Here is a 20,123-nt window from a genome sequence, read left to right on the forward strand (position 1 = left end):
TTCTCCAATGACATGAAAATTTGTAATAGCTTCATGCTTGAGAGAAACCTTTGTTTCAAATATCGATCCACAAAGCAAAGTCAAATTGTATTCTGTTTTCCAAACAGAATTCGGATGTCATTCAAGATAGTCTAAAACTGTGTAGTGGATCGTGTTTAAAGGCTACGTTTTTTCCCCCTCAGTATCTCTGTTGATAAAGAATTCAAGACCAAACACATTCAAACCAAGACTGAATGACTGTAGGTATTTTGCTGTAACAAGGGTGTTAAAGGCGATTTCTTATTTTTAAGGCTCTTGCGTAGGCTACTCACTTCCTTTAAATATTACTCAGGCCTATATGAAGTCTTCCTGACGAGTATTGCAAGGCAACGTGACCATTGTCTTCAGGCTTCTGGTTTGATTAGCCTAATTAATGAATACAAGATACGTGGCGAGTATGCCTACATTATAATTGATTATAGCCTTAGTATATATGCAAATGTAACCTATTAAGGAGGCTAGTCTCGTTTTAGTACATTAATGGCAATGGACAGTTGGTCTATTCATAGGCTACTAGAAAGAACCGTTTAACCAAAATTAAAAATCTAGCGCGCAGGCCTATTGAACACTGCATTTATAACAAATGGTAAATATTAAACGATATGATAATGGGTAGGTAATGCACTATGTGTGAAAGTAAGGTTTGTGTAAAATGCATTCACGCATGACGTGCAGACGAGTGCTGTTGTCACCCGAAACCCCGCCTATGTGACGTTTGAATGAGAATGTCTTGAACTCAGAGCAGTTCAATTCCAGTACCCAGCGATGGCAGCGCTGAGGCAGGAGCAGCGCTACGGACTCTCTTGTGGAAAAATTAATAAAAACATTCCAAACAAGACACTTTACCACGTCAAACTTACCGATACAGCTATCAGAGCCCTGGAAGCCTACCAGAATCTTAAGGTACCATCTAATTTAATTGTTGTCTGACAAGTATTTTGTTTATTTTGAATAGCCTATTTGTGTGCTGTTGACATCTCAGATTTTTACACTTGCCTGTGATTTGACTGTCAGTCTATAGGCAAGTCGCTAAAGATATCTTCTTCTTTTTTTGCCGAAATAAGTTTTGCAAGACAAATAGTGGACAGATTAAACTGACAATGTACAGATCCATAGGCAACATTGTGACATGTTTGTACACGTTTCAACCAATTGGGAAGGGATGACTACTAGTCATATGGCAAATGAAGTGTCAAATTCCATCTCATTTCTTTTTGGCTAACGGTTACGTTATAATAGTTTAGACCATGTGCAACAACAGTTTTCCATTATCCTAGCAATTTACAGGATTTTGAGTCTAATTCAGATTAGAATAATGTTCCTAACACATTTTACAAGTCTCTTGGCAGACTGTGTGTGTGTGTGTGTGTGTGTGTGTGTGTGTGTGTGTGTGTGTGTGTGTGTTTAATACGAATAATAAATTATGTAGCTACTGTATTTTCACTTGCCTCGTACAAGTGCTATTTACTTCAGGAATGTGTTCTAACCAATACCATCTTGTCCCCAGGGATCCTTACCAAATCAACCATCTATTTGCTTCAAAGGAAGTCAGGGGGTAAGATATCAACGGTTAATCACTATGACTCCCATTGCCATACATAAATGTACCTTACAATAAATTCACAACAGACTACTTTAGTCTGATAACCCTACCTAAATGCTTCACTATGTGCAATGCCTCTGACAATTAGCATATTGATATCTTCTAAATGAGACACCGATACTAGCGCTCAATTCTCCAAACAGCAGTCTATCTTGAGAGCTTTCAGATTTTACAAGCTGAGAGTTACAGTAGCAGCAGCCGCGGCGGCAGCTCGGAAACCTACGGGTGGGAGTTCCTGTATTCTCTCTCCAGATCTCAGACCGTTCAACTTACTGGGTCAGCCCGGTGACTGTGGGGAGGCTTTGTTTAGTGAGCAGCAGTGTTGGGGCCGAGGCAGAGAACAGGAGGGGGGCAGGGAGAGCCCTCTGTCATTTGCATAGCAGTGAGAGTTCACTCGGCTAGTCAGAAGGGAAAGAAAAAACATTAACATGATTAGTGGGTAACAAACAATCTCCCTAGTGTTGAAGCCATATTAACGGATACATGGAGCAATGGCGAGGACCTAGGCTACTCATAACCATAATCCATACCCTTAACCAGACAATCTGAACCCAGGAATAGAGAGATCCTGTGGGATTATTTCAGTGTTTGCCCATTATACATTTTAATTGCATGAGCCAGTAGAGAACTGTAGCACCCCCTCTCATCTGTGGTGGGGTTTATGAGGGCACCGGCGTCGTAAAGAGATCGGATTAAGCCTTGCAGTGGAGGGAGGTGATAGATATGATTTGTGCGCACACAAGAATGAAGACACAGGTGTGGCCTTTTTAGGTGACATTCTGGGAGAGGTAGGGCACGGGGAAAGGGTTTTGACCTTGTGCTCTTTATTTTAGCGTCTCGTGTATCATCACAACCCAAAAGATGATACGGGTGCCGCTCGGTAATTTTCCAGCATCTTTAATCCAATAATTACCACAGTTCCACTGAAGCTTGCTTTACCTGAGCGTACCAGCAGAGAGAAAATGTGTGGAAGGTGTTGTCAGTTCTTTATCATGACCTGAAGGTGTATTGACATCGAAACGTTGTCACTCAGTCTGCGCCTCCAATAGAAGGCTTTAGTTACCGAATGCTCCAGTGACTCAATTTGCTACTACATGTCATGCTCCTGAGAAGCATCGGCCAGCCGGCTACAGATGACTGCAGCGAGATCCCTTTATTCTTGGTGTCAATTCTGCCTTTGTGAAAGGTACTTGGTAATAACATGCTATAAACTATTTAGACTTAATTTCTATATACCGTTAACCAGGTCATAGTCTACCTCCTTAGGTCCCCCTGCTACTACACTGACTCAGAGACAGCAGGAGTCTATAAGCAGGCTAAGAAGTTCCCAGAAACGATGGTCAGCCCCTCCTCCAGAGGGTCATGGTGCAGTGAGAAAGTCCAGTTAGGAAGTGATCTCCTGCTTGGGGTTGTCAGCTGCCATTTTCCTCTAACGCCTCCCCCAACCCCCCCAATCCCCAACTCCTGGGGTGCACTTCCTAAGACTGGGAGAGAGAGAGAGGGGGCAGGCTTTGGTTGAAGAGTTCCTGTTTTATGAAGCAGAATAGTTGGATTGCCATAAAACACAATGATAGACTGGATTTGATAGGGTTGCATTTAGACGAAATGCAGGTTGGGAGGCTATTTTGAGCTATAGAGGATTTACTACTTCACACAGTATTCTGTTATAAGCTGGGTTCTAGTGTGGATCCCCACCAGTGATAGAAAACTAGCAGGCAATTTCACACCTCACTCAAAATAGGGATTTTTGATGTAGGGCTCAGCTGTTCTGAGAAAATCATCAAAAGTTGCCTGCTTCGAAGTTCTAACTAGCTGAGCTGGGCTCACAACACATTGATTCTTTCTGACTTGGCATTAAGTTTGTATACATGCAATATAAAAACAGTTAGAGGATATTGCCCTTTTAGTGGCAGACTTTGATGGGTATCTTTGATAATTACAGTAGAAACATGTGTGTTGTGTTAACTGGCACTCGGTGAAGTGGGCCTCCTGTCTGAACTGAGACGGACTCAGCAGGTCAGAGTTCATTTCAGAAAGCTTATGCTGGTAGCGTGTGCGTGCGAGTGCGTGTGTGTGTGTGCGCGCGTGTGTGTGAATGAGAGTGAGAGTGAGTGTAGTGGTATGTGATTGTGTGTTTATACTGTGCGTGTGTGTGTGTGTGTGTTCTACCCATATCCTGTCCTGCCCCCTCTGCTCATTGTGCAACAAATGCCTTCAGCCTGGCTGGAGATCTGCAGCCCTGGTAGCAGGCCTTCCATCTCTCCTGCCTGTAAGTTGTCTCAGTTCCCTGGAGTGTGCTCTGTCCCCCAGATCTGCCCTGATTGTCTGCTGTCCTCCTCGGATTTGAATAACAATAATGAGAGGAATGCTGCAGGGATGTTTTTCACCCTCCATAGATTACCCAGAAACAAGAGAAGTTCTTCAGTGGCTGAGCTCCTGTCGTTCTGATACGGCAGGTGTGTTTTGGTCGACTGGGACAGGAGGAGGCGTTGTTTGCAGGATGACTGCTTTTATAGTCGCCCGGTGGACGCTGCAAATGTTCCTCACCGACAATGTCCTGGTTTTGTTTTCATCCGTGTTCAGTATTCACCCAGAGAGCAGTTTGGACCTGCCATAATCAAGACAATAGGGGGTTTGTTGAGGGATTATATACACTACATGTTTGAGTTAAAGCTCACCTCCACCTTAAAAGCATTAGCCAGGAAATGAAATCTGGTGGAAAGCTCTAAGTGGATTATTACTAGTGACCGTGAGTGGGAAGACAAGACGCTGCAGTGATTCATCGCTTGAAAACGTGCTCATTGTTTGCATTAAGCAGCTTATAGACATGGAACACATCATGGCCTGCTGAGAAACGTGTCTCTGTGATTCCTTCATGTGAACCCCCCACCACTGGGGAATGGGACTTGAAAGGGTTCTTGCTTTTGCCGAGCACCCCCCCCTAACACGCCTCCTGGTACAGTCCATGACCGTCAGCCTATACCGCTCCTCGTCAACACGGCTCTTTGTGTTGCACACTGACCCACAAATCGCCGAGACGGACGCCGGGTTGGCCCCGGGGCGCCCGGTAGAGACGGATCGTCCTTGGCATTAGAGGCGAAACCCTGAGGGGAATCTTGTGGCACAACATGCCCCTCCTCCCCTCAGCTCGCTCTCACCCCACCCCCCCTTCTAGACTAGCATCCATCCATCCATCCCCACCCCTCCTCCCAGATCTCTCCCCGGCTCTGGAACAGGCAGCCGGCCCAGCCTGCGCTCGAAATTGCAAATGAAAAGGAATGGAAGGTGATTACAGGCTGGGCTTGATTACATGCACTGTCTCCCACTCATGACAGCCACATTAATCACCCCGGTGGTAGCACGTGGAGCCCAGCTCGGAGGGGACGCCGTACGGCAGCTCCCGACTGACGGCGGCAGACACAGACACATTGTGTTCCCGTGGATGCCGTCCCCCATTGTGGACTCATGTGCGAGGAGGGGACCATTGTGTCCCCCTTTAAATGGCCCGCGTCGACTTGTGGCCCCCGAGAACACTTTGGCCCCTTTGTATGCCTTGAGAGAAGAGAGATGTAAGGGGTGCTGGTGGTCCGTTCACAGGGCGAGGACGGTGGATGTCAGAATGTGTGTGTGTGTGTCCCTGTCTCTGAGATGTTTGGCTGAGAGATTAGAGAGCCTGCCCGCCCCCCCCCCCCCCCCCCCTGCCGGATGACTGGCAGCAATGCTGATGACACCCTGGTGAGAGGGGCCTGGAGTGCTGCCTCTCAGTGCACATGCTGGATTAGCAAACACACACACACACACACACACACACACACTGTACATTAGCACCCTCGGTGACTTACATCCTGCTCACAGGCGGCAGGTTCACTCAGTCATCTCTGACAGAGAGGGGAAGCAGTGGCACGGCATCCCACTCTGGAGACGCGGAGCGGAGAACAAAAGACAGCCTGTTTTCAGAGGCCATTACTCAGGCTGGTGAGGATGTAGAGACAATGGGCTTCATGAGATCTACACCCAGGCTCCACATTCAACCAAGGGCTAGCAGGAAACATAAGCCTCGCACCACAGACGGCACTCTCGCAAAGTTTTTGTTCAAATGACTTATTTGATGAGCCAGGAATGGTGCCATTTCCCCCCTTGCGATTGTCTGTCGTAAGGCTATAATATTGCACACACCTACGGTGTATGTGTGACTATCGCACCCCGATTCGAGGTTTTGGATGTCATGAGACTTTGGTTCTCTGAGAGAGACAGGCCAGACCTTCCTGAGTGTGACCCTGTCAAGCTAGGAAAGTGGGAGGGGACCACACACGCGCACACACACATACACACACACACACACACACACACACACCTCATAACAATAATGGCTCAGTGTCTTCACTACCCCAGAGACATAGACAGACGATACCTACCAAACCAACAGCTCCTCCTCAATCTCCGTCCCCTTATGTAATGTTAAGTCAGTGAGGTTAAAAGTTGAAATGTCTTTGCAGTTATCCACTGTAATTTTTGTCTAACGTGATCAACAGAACAGTCTTGAAGTGCCTCAGGGAATGGCCGGATGCCTGTTGCTGACGAGTCTCTGACTGACTGGCTTCAGTGTGTCTTACCTCAGTTTTATGATCTGGCGCAGTTGGTTGCAGCATGTGATCCAGACATCAGGAATGGAGCTTGCAATGAAGATGGAAATTCCCCCACCGAGAAAGAGAGAGAGAGAGAGAGAGAGAGAGAGCTAGCCAGCCCAGCCCCCACTCCCTCCCCTGACATCTGGTGATGAAGATGAAGGAGGAGGCTGTGAAAGGATGGAGTCGCCAGGACTGGACTGACCTGAGTGACATTGATTAGAATGAGAATGTGAAGCGTGCATGAGGGGAGCAATGGAGGGAGAGGCAGCTCTGTGAGAGAGCATGGGTAGCGGGGAGGTGAGGGGGGACTGAGGACGGGCTTTTAAAGACGGGTTAGGAGTTGAAGCACCCCACAGTCCGGCTAGAGCTGCTGTGTGGGCCTCTGGCCTAGAGGGACACCGAGCGTTATTGAGGTTGTAAGTCATTCCCAAGTGCGGGGGGGTGGGGTGTGTGTGTATGGGGGGGGGGGGGGGGGGGTGTCTGTCCTATCCGCAGCTTTACCTCTGACTTGTTGCTTGGAGCATAACGAAAAATGATCAGATTATTGCCTGTGTATTTTAGGTCCGTTTTCACCCTCTGTTTTTGAGATATAAAAAAAGATCAAAAGGCAGCAGACGCAAGTGACTATTTGACTCCCTGACTATTTGACTTTAAAGCCAGACATAAATATTCATTATTCATGGTCAGTTGGATTTTTTTAAGTGCCAAGTCCTTTGTGAAAGGCCCTCTGATTTGGGCTGCCATGTGCAGCTCTCAGGAGAAGGTCCTGGGCTTTGGTGTGGGCCCAGTGACTGGGAATGAGAGAGAGCTTGTTGTTTTGCTCTCTGTAGGGGTTCCTGGGGAGGTCTGCTTGTGGAGGTCATAGGAAGTGCTGTCATTGGCTAAATGCCAGGAAGTGCTTCTGGGGCCTCTGCATGACTGGGCATTTGTAACAGCTGGACTCCTGCATTTGCCCATGGCACAATCCTATGAACATGGACCCAATCAATTATTAATATCCCCGCTATCTTAGAGGGAGTAAACATTCTCTCTTGGTCAGATCAAAACTGAATTCTCATGTCTCCTCTATTCTGGCCTTTACCAACAAAGACTGCACTAAGTGTGGTAGTTCATGTCAACTTGTTATGGGCTATCACACCCCAGAATGGTGGATATGGTTATGCTGTGCATAATTGCCCTCTATATGTAATTTAACTGAAGGTTTTTTGTCTCTCTGAGATGCACTGAGGCTGTGATGTGTGAAAATTCCCCTGTGCTTTTAGTTACTGTAAACTGAAAAGGACTTTAAGGTTTGCCTGAAAGACTCCTTTGTAGTTTCATGGCTGTTTTACATTTTACAGATTAGCTCCCATACTTTGGTTAATGCAAAATTCTAAACATTTTTTTCAAATGAGGCAGTTTTACAGAGGGCATGCTGCTTGGTTTTCTCAGCTTTTACCCAGAGAAGACTGCTCTCTTCACGCAGAGTTAGATTTAATTAGAAACATAAAACAAATAAGATTGTCATTAGGTCTTGGAGTAACAGTAGTTAACAGTGTTTCCATGAAATGTCTTGTTCTTCTGCTCTGGGACATGACATCTCCAGAACTGTTTATTCCGAACCTCAGTTTATAGAAAGAGACAGGGAGTCTTTTTGTGGGAACCAGCTGTTCCTTCAGTGTCACAACTGATGAAATTGCATAATCTTGAGAGCGCGAGTGCTTTGACAGATGTTTAGGTGTTGAAGTTGGCAGGATGAGACTAGACAGGTTTTTGTTTGCCATTTTTCACAGCAATATTTATGGTTGTACTTTAGGACATGCGGCTGACAAATAACCTAGGACGATGTTATTCTCAGAGCAGCGATCAAAGCTCTTACACATGGTATCATCATGTTACCGAGTTAGTGAATAATGAGTTCTCTGTCATTATTTTACACTTGTATTTGGCCTACAACTGTATACTCAGGCATAAGAGAAACTTCATATTACGTGTGACTAGACTCTCTCTGCACTTTGAAGTGACATTAGCCGATAATGTTGAAAATCAGGCCACTCGATCGGCTACCAGCCCATGCGTAGACTGTAATGTTTGTGTAAGTCCCAGCAGTGAGACCCAGCATGTATGGACATGTGCAACAGACAGATAAGAGAGTGAAGTCAGACATGTTTGTTCCTCTTTCCTTGCTCGGCTTGAAAGCTGATCTGAGATCTGAGGTTTGGGGCTGTGACCAGAGAGTGCACCAGTCTGACTACACTGTTAACTCTTGACTAGATCTGGACAATTTCACCTCTGGACTTGAGAAAACAAAGAAAGGACAGCCTGAGGACACAGATAACCGGGGGACACAGGGTGGAAATGGTTCTTGATGGCTTCCTGCTTTGAACCAAAGCGAAGCCCAGTGGCCAGACTACCTGCAGCATGGAGAATGAGATTGCAGTGAAGCTGCTGACCACTCATCTTCTTCAAGGGGGTAGAATACAACTGATGACTCCGGCTGTAGCAGTAAAGTATCCCGGGCACTTTGGACGGCAGGATTTAGACCCACTGCATTCTGGCTGGCTTCTGATATCTCCCTGATCCTGTCTCTTATCCATTTTTATTAAACTGACTGAACGTATTTGCAGTCTGTCAGATAGTGAGCTTGTTTTCATTACACCCATTGTTGGGCAGTGTAGGTCAGATGCCAGTGGTCATTTGGCTCTAAACCAGAGGCCATGTTTGTTTTTTAGTGGTAAAGGTTGTAGAATAATAATTCTCTGTCAGTTTATTGCCTCAGCCTGAAGGCCAGTCTGTGGTGAGGCAGAGAGGGATTATGGGTAAAGCAAGCCAAGTAAGTCATAAATGCTCATGGAGCTTTTTAAGTGTTGTAAAGTCATTAGATCAAGTGTAAAAGCCATGTGTATTTCTCTCTCATGAGTAAGTTAGTGTGTGTACGTGTGTGTGTGCGTGTGTGTATGCATTTGTGTGTGCGTGTGTGTGTGCGCGTGTGTGTGCGTCAGCCCTAGGGGTTGTCTCTGCTGTGCTCCAGTGTGTGTGCCAGGGGATCTCAGGGACGCCATGGTGGAGAGGACTCTTAAAAACACTGTTTACCCAGGGAGATTTATTTAAGGTTGCACTGCTGAAGAGTGGCGCAAACCCCCCCCCCCTCGTGTGTAAGTGATCCAGTGGGAGGAGGGTTGAAATGCACTAGGCTGTGAAAACAAAGAGCAGGGGACAGTTCAATGCCCAGCACTATCTCAAGGCCCAGCAGCAATATGAATATCATAACAGTTCTCAGAATATAGTCAAAAATCCACTCAGCTTGTGGCACACCGATAAAACTGTCCATGGAGGTCTCTGAGATGAGAGAATCCTATCTTTGTGGAGATTTTTCTCAGTAGTTGACACTTGCATGTTAGGTTTCTGCCCTTTGATAAATTGACGGGTTATTATACTGTATGAGGTTTAGTGAGTAGTCAGACAACCTTTAACACCTGGAGTATTATGAGAATATTTATAATTATTGCATTAGAGACATTGTACACGCATGTTCTCACACACACCACGACAACCCTTTCACATTCAGTGTCACATTATATCACATTACCCAATACCCCATTGTGTTCTACATCCTAGCCTACAGTATGCGAGACTATAAAACTGTCTGGCTGTTTATCAGCAGGTTACATAACCTAGTAGTGCTGGTGATGAAGATGGGGATGTAACGGCAGGGCGTTTCGCTGTGCTTCCTCCACAGTACATCAAAATCCCGGCCCCCTCGCCTGAGCCACCGGGAGCCCTACGAGTGTTCTCCTTCTACCTATCCAGCGACAGCAAGGACCAGCCCCAGGCCAGCTTCGACTGCATCCACCAGTATGTCTCCAGGTAACCAAGGAATCGCCATTTGTTCCTCAACGTTCGCACCAAGGGTTCGATGTTATCAGTATTAGAGGGAGCTTTGCAGAGAAGGGCTTCTTGTTGACTCATAAGCAGGGCCGCCTCCCCCTCGCTTCTCCTTGACCAGGATGTGGGACGAGTGTCCTTCGCAAGCTGCGTTTCGCCGATTGGCGCCGCGCCAGCCCTTTGCGCGTGGACCCCTCCAGATGACTCACCTCTGCAGCGTGGAAGTGTGCACTGTAGTTAGTTTCTATTGTGTATAGGACCGGGCCCGTTGTAATTTCCTGTATTTTAGGGGCGGACCCTCTCATTATGAGTCTGTGAAAGCCTGCTTGTGGAGCGCTGAGAGAGACAGAGCTTTGCTCTGATGTTGCCTGTTGGTGCCAGCTGCCTAGCTGTGGTCTGAACTTTGCTGCTCGTTCTAGACGGGCGCTGGAGCCAAGAGCAACATCACAAACACTGGGCTTATGTGGCTCCACGGCTCTCCCTAATGTGGGCGACCTTGGAGCAAAGGAGACAGAGATCCTGCTCTCTTGGTTTCCTGTTTATGCTCCTGTTATGGGATAAGGTGGAAAGAGTAGATACTGAATATTACTTTTTTGTGATTTGAATGAGATTTCTATTTTAGCCTTTTAACCAAATCTCTCATTTATGTTGGGATATAATGGTTTTTCTATGAATGATCTAGGCCCTAGGGTATTCTTATTCAGCTACTGACTTTCTTGCTAATGTTATTCTTGGACATTAAAGATGGCCTCCACTGTGTTCTAAACCAGGCCAGTTCCAACCTGGCTTTTGTGCGTGGCTGGCTTGTTTCTGTTCAGGACTGCTAGGACAGAAGCTAGTCATGCCACTGAAATAGCTGTGAATTGAAATGACATGAAATAATGTCTGATAAATTAAGATAGGTCTTGTCGCCTGGACACATCCGTTCCAATGCTTCCAATGTAATCCAGCACAATAAGAGCGAGATAGCCAGTTAGCTCATGAGCTCACAACAACTAGGAGCAGCTTCCATAACATTAATGGTAGCAGTCAGTGGCTAAAGCAGTTACACTGATGATAACATAAAGTCATCCCCACCGGGTCTTGAACTCCGGTCTCACAGGTGGGAGTCCAATGCTCTCACCACTACTCTACTTGTGCAGTGGAGATCGACAGGTTGGTTTTGGTGTCCTTCTTCCAGTCCCTAGTTTGGGTTGGGGTTAGAATAAGGGTTGAGGTTGGGACAGCGTCTGACCTATAAGGCAAAGGGTGGTAGTCCATTGCTCTCACCACTACTCTACTCATGCAGTGGAGCCAACAGAGAATTGCAGGCCAACATTGTCCGGAGTAAGGGAGGGAGGGAGTGAGTGATAACTGGACAAACGCTATACTAGGTGCGCTGGCTTCTAGCCACGCACAAAAAACATTCACATAAGTAACCTCAACCAAGTCAGTCCAGAGGCAACTGTCACCAGCTTGACTATATAGAGACTGATCGGCCTCCTGCTCTGTGCTAGCTGGGTTACATCTGGAAGTCTACTGTGTGCACAAGCACATGGCCTGTCCGAAGCCTGTGTGACCGCAGCGTGTCTCTAGAAGACTGAACCCTGTGTTGCGCGCTCCTCCTCAGTGTAGGCAGAGAGCAGTTGGAGGGCCAGGGCAGCATTCAGGACAAGATCACAGTGTGTGCCACCGACGACTCCTACCAGATGACGCGGGAGAGGGTGTCCCAGGTGGAGAAGGACATCTGGAGTCGCTCGGCCATCGAGATCAAGCCCACGCATCCCAGTAAGACTCCACTTCCCTTTACTCTCTGGCTCCTCCCACCGTCCCTCGTCTGGGGTTCCTTGCTCATGTTTGTGTCTTTTTCCTCTGCCTCTCAGGGATAAAGCTGTGTTAGGTCCTATCTGTTGCACTAGATAAAGGCTAAGAAGATGACATATTGAACTGAAATTATAATCATCTCATAGGATTTGCTGATTTGTTTTTGTAAATATATTCATAGTAACACTCGTTTTGTAATCGCAAACGCCATACAAAGTGGGCGATGATCTTCTCTTGTTGAAACATCAGTAATGTTTCCAAGCTATACTTGCAACTCCACTGTAACTCCTGTCTACGAAAACGTCATAGTCAGCACATTGGATGAAGGCCTATTGCACAATGTCATTACTGTAACCCTCCTGCAGAATCTCATGTATCTTAATCAACATGCGCATACATGTGATTCTCTCTCTATCTAATCACAGCCTTCCTCTAGGCTACACCGAGTCTGTGAAGTGTGGCATGCACTCACATGCTATTGTTGGCCTCGTTCCACCCTCAAAGCTTTTGCTCTGCTTATGCAATCAATATTTTCTTGGCATTGTCTGTCCCCCTTGGCTTGGCGCTGCAGAGCGTGGATTCTCTCGCCCCGAGTGGTTTGGGACAGTTTCACTCTCAGTATTGCGTAACAGTAGGTCTTGAGGTGACAATGAGTTTGTGACGGAAATGCCCGTAGGGACTCATTTAATTGCGTCTGTGGTCATTCACTTCTGGCCTAGTTGGGCCTCGACTCGGCAACTATTAAAAAACATGCCGAAATCTAGACCATCTATGATTCGATTCACAGTCACTCTTGAACATGATAATTGTTACTGTATGTAGTCAGAAACACTGATGTAACGATAACCGCTATAATGATAAACAGCAATAACATTTGATTCAACTTATTGCAATAAATTATCATGAAAACCATGTTTGATCTTTGAAAAACTCATTGTAAATACTGTCCAGCATCAACCAAAGTTAGCAACCGTCTCCAAGATGCATTATTTTAATGTTTATGCAAACAAAAAGAGCATAGTGCTGCTAATTTTATTTGTAGTTTTCAATATAAAACTACAAATATATAGAAACATTTCAGTGTAGCAGTAGTTGTAGAAAATGTATAATACCGTGATAATACTGATAACAGTGATCATTTTGGTAACTGTAATCGTGATATGACATTTTCATACCGTTACATCTCTAGTCAGATAGTAGAGTTCTAGTTTACTGAATGTGACTAAAGACAAGGGACAGCATGCATTGTGCTTTTAGGTTTAGGATCCCAATCTCCTAGCAGCACGTGGCGGGGGGGGGGGGAGATCTGAGCTGGACCTGTAGCCCTGCGGTGATCCTCAAAGCAGAGCTTAACCTGTAATGAGATTAGAATAGGTACTGGATGTGGACTGGAGGAGCTCCTGTGGCCCTGTGCTGACCTTACCTGACACTGGGAGCTCTATGGATGAACCGACAATTACCATGAGGGGGGAGGGAGACGTGCAACAATAATGTCATTTTGACAGGTTTAGGATTCTAAAGGCCTGACTTTTTAATAAGCAATATGGGAAACTAGGAGAAAAGACGTTGACAAAACGTTGTATTTTAACAAGTCTCCCCCAAAATTGTGCTATCGTTGGATTCTTACACTCTTTGCTGTCTTGCGTTCAGGTAAAAGTGTCAAGTTCCCGAAGAAGTCAACCCCTCTGTCTGCTTCGGACAGCCTCCACAAGCACTCCCCTAACAACAGGAGGAACAGCGCCCTGGGCCTGCTCACCCAGAGGCCCCTTCGAGAGCGCGTCATCCACCTACTGGCCCTGAAGCCCTACAGGAAACCTGAGCTGCTTCTGTGGCTGGAGAGGGAGAGGGCCAGTCCCAAGGACAAGGTTGAGCTGGGCTCTGTACTGGACGAGGTACACGCACACACACGTGCGCGCACACACACACACACACACACATACACACACACACACACACACACACACACCATTTATGCTTTAGCTAAAACGGCTATCTAATTTGGGTGATTAACTGTTTGTAGGTTTGCTATATTCATTTGTGAGTCCCTCACACTGTGTGTGTGGGTGTGTGTGTGTGTGTGTGTGTGTGTGTGTGTGTGTGTGTGTGTGTGTGTGTGTGTAATTAGGTCGGGGCTGTAATTATCTCTGCTGAGGAGATTGTGTTTGCAGTGGGGTGGGTCGGCTCTGGCAGCAGAGCTCTGGAAGATGGATGTCCTCAGAGCAAGGCCGTCTGGGAAGATTATAGAGCAGACTGCGTTAGTTAGTTACCATGAGAGAAAGCCAGTCACCAGGGACTGTGATGACAGGCCTCCTCTATAAGGGAGAAAAATGCTTGACTGTATGTAGAAAATATGGTGTGTGTGTATGTGTGTGCGTGTGTGTGTGCATGCGTGTGTACAGTGAAGCTACAGTTTTAAATAATTAAAATGCGTTGCTAATGATCCTGATATTATGCATGCCGTTGGACTTGACTTTGAATTATTAATCATTGGGAATTAATATTCAATTCAACTCTGATTTTGATCAAAGATGTGAAGTGTGCAGTATAGACCTAACATGGCATACACTAACGCTATACACATATATAGAAAAAATGAAGAAAAAAACATTTAATAAAAAACAATTACATTTTACACAGAAGAAGCTCCCAGGAGGGCTAAGAGCTGAGATTTGGCTTTATGTTTCAGGTGGCCAAATTGAATCCTAAAGATAACAGCTACCTTCTGAAGGATGATTGCTACAGGCATGTTCAGAGGGACTGGCCTGGCTACGCTGAGGAGGAGAAGCAGCTGGTCAGGGGGCTGTTAGCCAGGTGAGTAGTTGTTACTCTGTTCATGCTATTAACTGATGCTCTGTCTATATGGAGTCTACAAAACACAGTGTACTACTGTACCACAATAGCAGTAGTCTCCTCCTGAATAATGGTCCTGAGTGTACAAATTGGTGAATTATTTCTTTCGAATTGAAAAAACGTCTGTAGAAAGATTTATTGTGGTAATCGTCTGTTCATAATGGGAGGCGTCTGGCATAGTTGTTGTGGCCAGCCACATCTCTGAGTGCTAGAGTAGGGAGACAGTAGTCTGATGTCTCCTTGAAGGTGCTGCCCAATGCTAAGAAACAGGAATCAGCCTGTCTCAACCTGCAACAGAGCATTTCCATGATCATTCTTACTCCCCCTGCAAGGCCCCAAGGCCCCTGAAGTACAGTGACAATTATAGTTACATGCAACTGTATCCATTTTTCTGGTTCTCTTGCTCAAATTGACATTTTTTCTTATTTGACATGTTTTCCAGGAAGTTGCAGCTGCATAACAGTAGCCAATCAAGGAGTTCCCAGGCAAGCTCTTCATTCCACAAGACCTCGGAGGATTCTCCTTTGCATCACAGCTCAGTGAAGAATCCTGCCATGGTAAATCACATGCCCATACAGTTCCATTTTTGGAAGTTTAAATGTGATAGGAACAGATGGGTGATCAAACTTGATAATGAACTGTATGTGTCTCTCAAGAGAGTCTTAAAAACCAAAAACATTGTCTCTCAAAAGAGTCTTGAAAACCACAGTCTGTTTTATTGTACAAGTTGACATCCTGCTCTTTCAGTACTTTGTGTCAAACTAAACATTTTAGATATACTAATAGCTCTTTTCTTTTCTTGAAAGACAAGATTTGCTGCAAACTTCATTGTTCTTGTTCACCATTAACCATTGTTCCCCTCCCTACAGTTTCCACATCACATCTTGTCTGGCTCTTGCTATTTTTTATAATGTCATCTTCCTTCCTCAGAAACGACCCGTGCCTTCTGACTCTTTGGACAGCCAGACTGTGAAGAGACAGAGACTCATGGAGCAGAGGTTGCATCCACAGCCACCTAGTAATGGACTATCAAACTGCAAAGACCAATCCCCCCCTCTCAACCCCGGTGTCCACACAAAGACTGAGTTTCAAAGGACAAGTAATCATAATATTTTAGAGAGCCAAAATGGCTTCCTCCCCTCTCTGAGTAGCTCCTCTGATATTCTGGAGAGAGGAGAGCAGGCCCCCAAAGTGTCCAGCCACGAGACACCTCAGAATGACTCAGACTGCGCTCACCAGCAGCTCGCCAACAGCCAACACAAGAAGAAGAAGTCCAAGAAGCACAAAGAGAAGGATAGAGAGCGGTTAAAAGACAGCCAGAGCAGTGAATGGCTGGAGACCAGCCCTGATCTCAAACAAAATCCAGATAAACTTATTGGTAAGGATTAGTCTTTATCTTTCCCTACAATAGCATCTTCCTCTATTTTCCTCTCTTTGGGTTCGTTCCTTTAGGCATTCATGGTTTGCATTTCCTGTTAATATTGGAATTGTACCTCCCTCAGAATGTTATGCCAGCATGTGTCCAGTCTGGTGGACTAGGAGATAACATTTAATTGCACATGGATAAGGGTTGTTCTTGTGAATACTTTATCATACTCGGCAACAGGCATGCATCCAAATACTGCTTGGAATCAGCTGGCTGAGATATTATTTGTTCTCTGTGTGATTTCCTGCAGGGCTCCAAAATAACACATCATCATATGCTTTTCTTAACTCGAGATAAGTCTGTGTGGCTTTAGGAGTAACTGTTTGTTTATTAGCTGTGCTGCACTTATAACGTTTATCTCATAAGCCAGTATGTATTCATTCCCTCTCACCAGTCCCTTAAGCCCACTCTCCTGGGTCCTCGGTGTACCCTGTGGCTGATTGACTCAATAACAGCCAGAGTGGTGCATTAAGTCACTTAGCTGCCGCGTCTCCTGACACCAACAAGCACTTAGTCTGCAGCACCACACTCACCGTGACCCGCAAGGATATGCGAGGCGCGTAGCCGATGACAGGGTGACATTGCGTTTGCCATACTGAGTTGTCTTGTGGTGTACATTTGCAGAAGCAGACATTACAAATGCCATCCCTGCCACCGAGGAGAAGCCAGATTACGTACTGTGAGTATCAACAGATAATCTGCATGCTGACACTTGTCTGTCTTTGCATATGAATGAGCTGTTATGAATGTGATGTATGACTCACAGATGTGTCTAGACATAAAAAAATAAAAAAAATAAAATAAAAAAATAAATAAAACTCGGTGACAACATACTGCCACCTTGAGGACAAAAGGAGAAACACTACCTAAATACAACTGCAGTTAACAAGAATACATCTTGCTCTGTCTTCAGAGCATACAGTCCCATTACTAGTGTGGATCAGCGGAAGAGGTACCAGGAAGACTTCTGTGCTGAGTATGACGAGTACAAAGACCTGCATTCCAGAATCGCCACCATCACACACATGTTTGTCCAGCTGGGCTCCAAGATCAAGAGCCTGTCGCCGGGAACACGGGAATACAAGGTACATGGAAGCATGCTGCCATGTTTCAACATTCTTCTAGCCAAAGAAGTGCTCTGTGTCCTTGGTATTTTGTCCAGCGCTGGGAAAATTACAGAAAAGAGAGAATATTCCTTGAAACACATTTCATTGATTTATGGCTGTTGGATTATTGACATTTTTTCCACAATGATGAATGCTGCATGTAATATCCGGTGTCTTCGCTGTGTTGTACCACCTAGATTATGGAGGACCAAATACTGGAGAAGTACAAGAAGTATCGTAAGGTGAGGCATGATTGTGAATTATATAGCAAGATTATATAGTACAGTATGATGGGAATAGATGGTTTGAACAGAAATAATTGAAATGGGCTACAAAATCAATGAAAAATAATGAATCCTCTGAGATCTGAAAAGGGTAAAACCTTTAGATATTTTACTGTTTACCTGATGCTTTTCAAACTATGTATTGCAGAGCAACTGTTTTGAGAGCAGAACTCATCATTCCCTGTGCCTAACCTATGACCTAATGACCTCCCTTGCCTCTGCAGAAGTTTCCAGGCTATCGGGAAGAGAAGAAGCGCTGTGAATATCTCCATCAGAAACTGTCCCACATAAAACAAGTGATCATGGACTATGACCTCTCCCAGAACCCTTCATAGTGCTGGCTTCTCATGTGACCTGTGTGCCGAAAAGTGATTTTGTAGCCAAGAGGCTCCATCAGCATGAAGAAAACTGACTGACTGCATTTTCACTTTAAAGTTCTTTAGAACCTTCCAGTGACACTTCAGAGGTCAACAGCCATTTCTCAGAACACGGAGGTTGAGACCACTGATGATGATCAAAAAAACAGAGGATATCTCAAATACCGTATTGTTTATGTTTAATTGTATATTTGTTCCAAAGGTACCCTGTTGTGTTTAGACTTAATAATACTAGATTGAACCACTTACACGATTTCAGAAAGACTTTGCCAAACCTGTCAAAACAAAAGTCAACGACTATTTCCCTGGAATATTTAAATGTTTAATGATGGCATAATGGTACGTCACACCGACCGTGGTAAATCTCACAATTGGAGCACCGGTCACTGAAGAAAAGACTAATGAATCAGACATAATTAAAACAGTTTTCCTGATGACTGGTGCAGAAAGGGCCAGATATTTGCCTGTCCACAGCAGTCACCCACAAGGAAAACCACTGTTTGCAACTCGGATTCCTATCCCCATTGTAGTGTTTATATGATAAGAGAACCTGGTCTCTCTTTTTTCTCTCCCTCTAATTCTAGTCTACATGTATGTGTTTATTTAGAGCCCCTGACATCTGTCTTGTCCTGTTTACAGTGTATGTCTGTTCTCTTGCTCTGCGCTGCCCCCTGTCTGCTATGGGCATGTCACATGAGATAAAAGTGTTAGGAAGCGGTGATGGCCTAGTGGGAGAAAGTTAGGGGAAGAAGGGAGGCGAAGGTCCATCAAAAGTGCTTGTACACGTTGCAAGGTTGTGGTCAATTGCATTCATATTACATGGATTGTTATAAATTATTTTAAACTCGAAAATGGAAGCTACCCCAGCACTACCATCTTGTCTGAACTTATTACAGAAATCTCATATACCCTGTACATTAATGAGTGGTGGCACCACTTGAGGTAATCATTAGATTTGCCAAGCCATTGTAGTGTCAAATCAGTTTAATTTATGTGTATTTTGCACAATGTTCAACATACAGTCAATGGTGTAGAGGCCTTAAGAAGTCTAATGACTCAGTGTAAACATACTGCCAACATTCTTGGCATCCCATTAGCAGCATGTTTTGTCAAATGGCTTTTGGTTCCTCTGCTCTTTTATGCCTTACAGTTATTTTAATTTTAGGACTGTTTCACTAGCCTGTGTAAAACAGGATTCCAGGTTCATAATTACTATTTAAATTGTATTCATCGCTCAAGCTTACTTTTGTCGAAAATGTTTGTTTTTGGAAGGTCTTTTATTTGTGTTATATCCCTCTTGAAAGTGATGTCCCATTACTATCATGCAATGGTCAGACCGATGAAGCCTAACATTGACCAACACTTGTTGCATCCAGAATCTTTGTGGTACTTCAGTGTGAATTGCTTTAGGAGGAAGTATTTATTTAACTGGGCCATTCCTCCTCACAGGTGTGGCGTCCAGATCATGACACTGCAGACAGACTGGTACAACATTAAGTTATGTGGTCTTATGCCTGTATGGTCTACAGTGCACAGACTGTATTACAGTAATACCAGATTGAACTCAAACCCATTGTGGTATCCCACTTACCATTGATGAATCTGATGTCATTGAATGATGTGAGAAAGATACATCCATATTGTTCACAGAGAACTAATCAGCTAATTTTTAAAGAGGTTTCAATCATTTTTCTGAGGGGAAATTGTATAGAGAATGACTGCGAAGAAGAAATAGTGTTTAGAGTGACATTAGTTAACTAGCACCGTTTTAGTATGATTGACTGGATAGACAAGTATGATGAATGGCTGGTGTTTCAATCGGAAATATTGTCTGAAAGAACAACTCCAATATTCAAGTCATGAATGGGTTTTATTAATGTGTATAATTATTCAAATCACATGCTGATGATTATGGGAAAGAGCTTCCTTTTCAGATGTTCAGAGAAGTCATGTATATTGCACAACAGATAAATGTTCAGTTACGTCTGTGTGTTAGTGGCCTGCCTGGGGATAACTAGGCGATGGTGTAGTGGAAGTGGAACAAATATGCATCAAGGTGCATTGTTTTGAAATTGCATTTTACAAATGTAGGCCTATCCCTTTTTGTCCTGGTGTTCAAGTGCAAAACAATAAAAATGTGATC

At 44.8% G+C, this 20,123-nt stretch overlaps 1 protein-coding gene across 1 annotated transcript; it reads left to right on the forward strand.

Moving 5' to 3' along the window:
- Positions 1-804: 804 nt before the first annotated feature.
- Positions 805-20,061, forward strand: LOC311307759 (RNA polymerase II elongation factor ELL2-like; the record flags this gene model as incomplete). The annotated part of the gene is made up of 12 exons (XM_084436624.1): positions 805-942; positions 1,547-1,594; positions 9,989-10,116; positions 11,744-11,901; positions 13,588-13,829; positions 14,624-14,748; positions 15,230-15,344; positions 15,718-16,165; positions 16,838-16,892; positions 17,127-17,298; positions 17,517-17,561; positions 17,828-20,061. 12 exons carry the CDS (start codon positions 805-807, stop codon positions 17,936-17,938), a joined length of 1,785 nt encoding a protein of 594 aa, XP_084292750.1. The 3' UTR covers positions 17,939-20,061.
- Positions 20,062-20,123: the final 62 nt, after the last annotated feature.

The sequence above is a fragment of the Borostomias antarcticus genome (assembly GCF_949987555.1).
Source record: "Borostomias antarcticus genome assembly, chromosome: 4".
Taxonomy (NCBI): Eukaryota; Metazoa; Chordata; class Actinopteri; order Stomiiformes; family Stomiidae; genus Borostomias; species Borostomias antarcticus.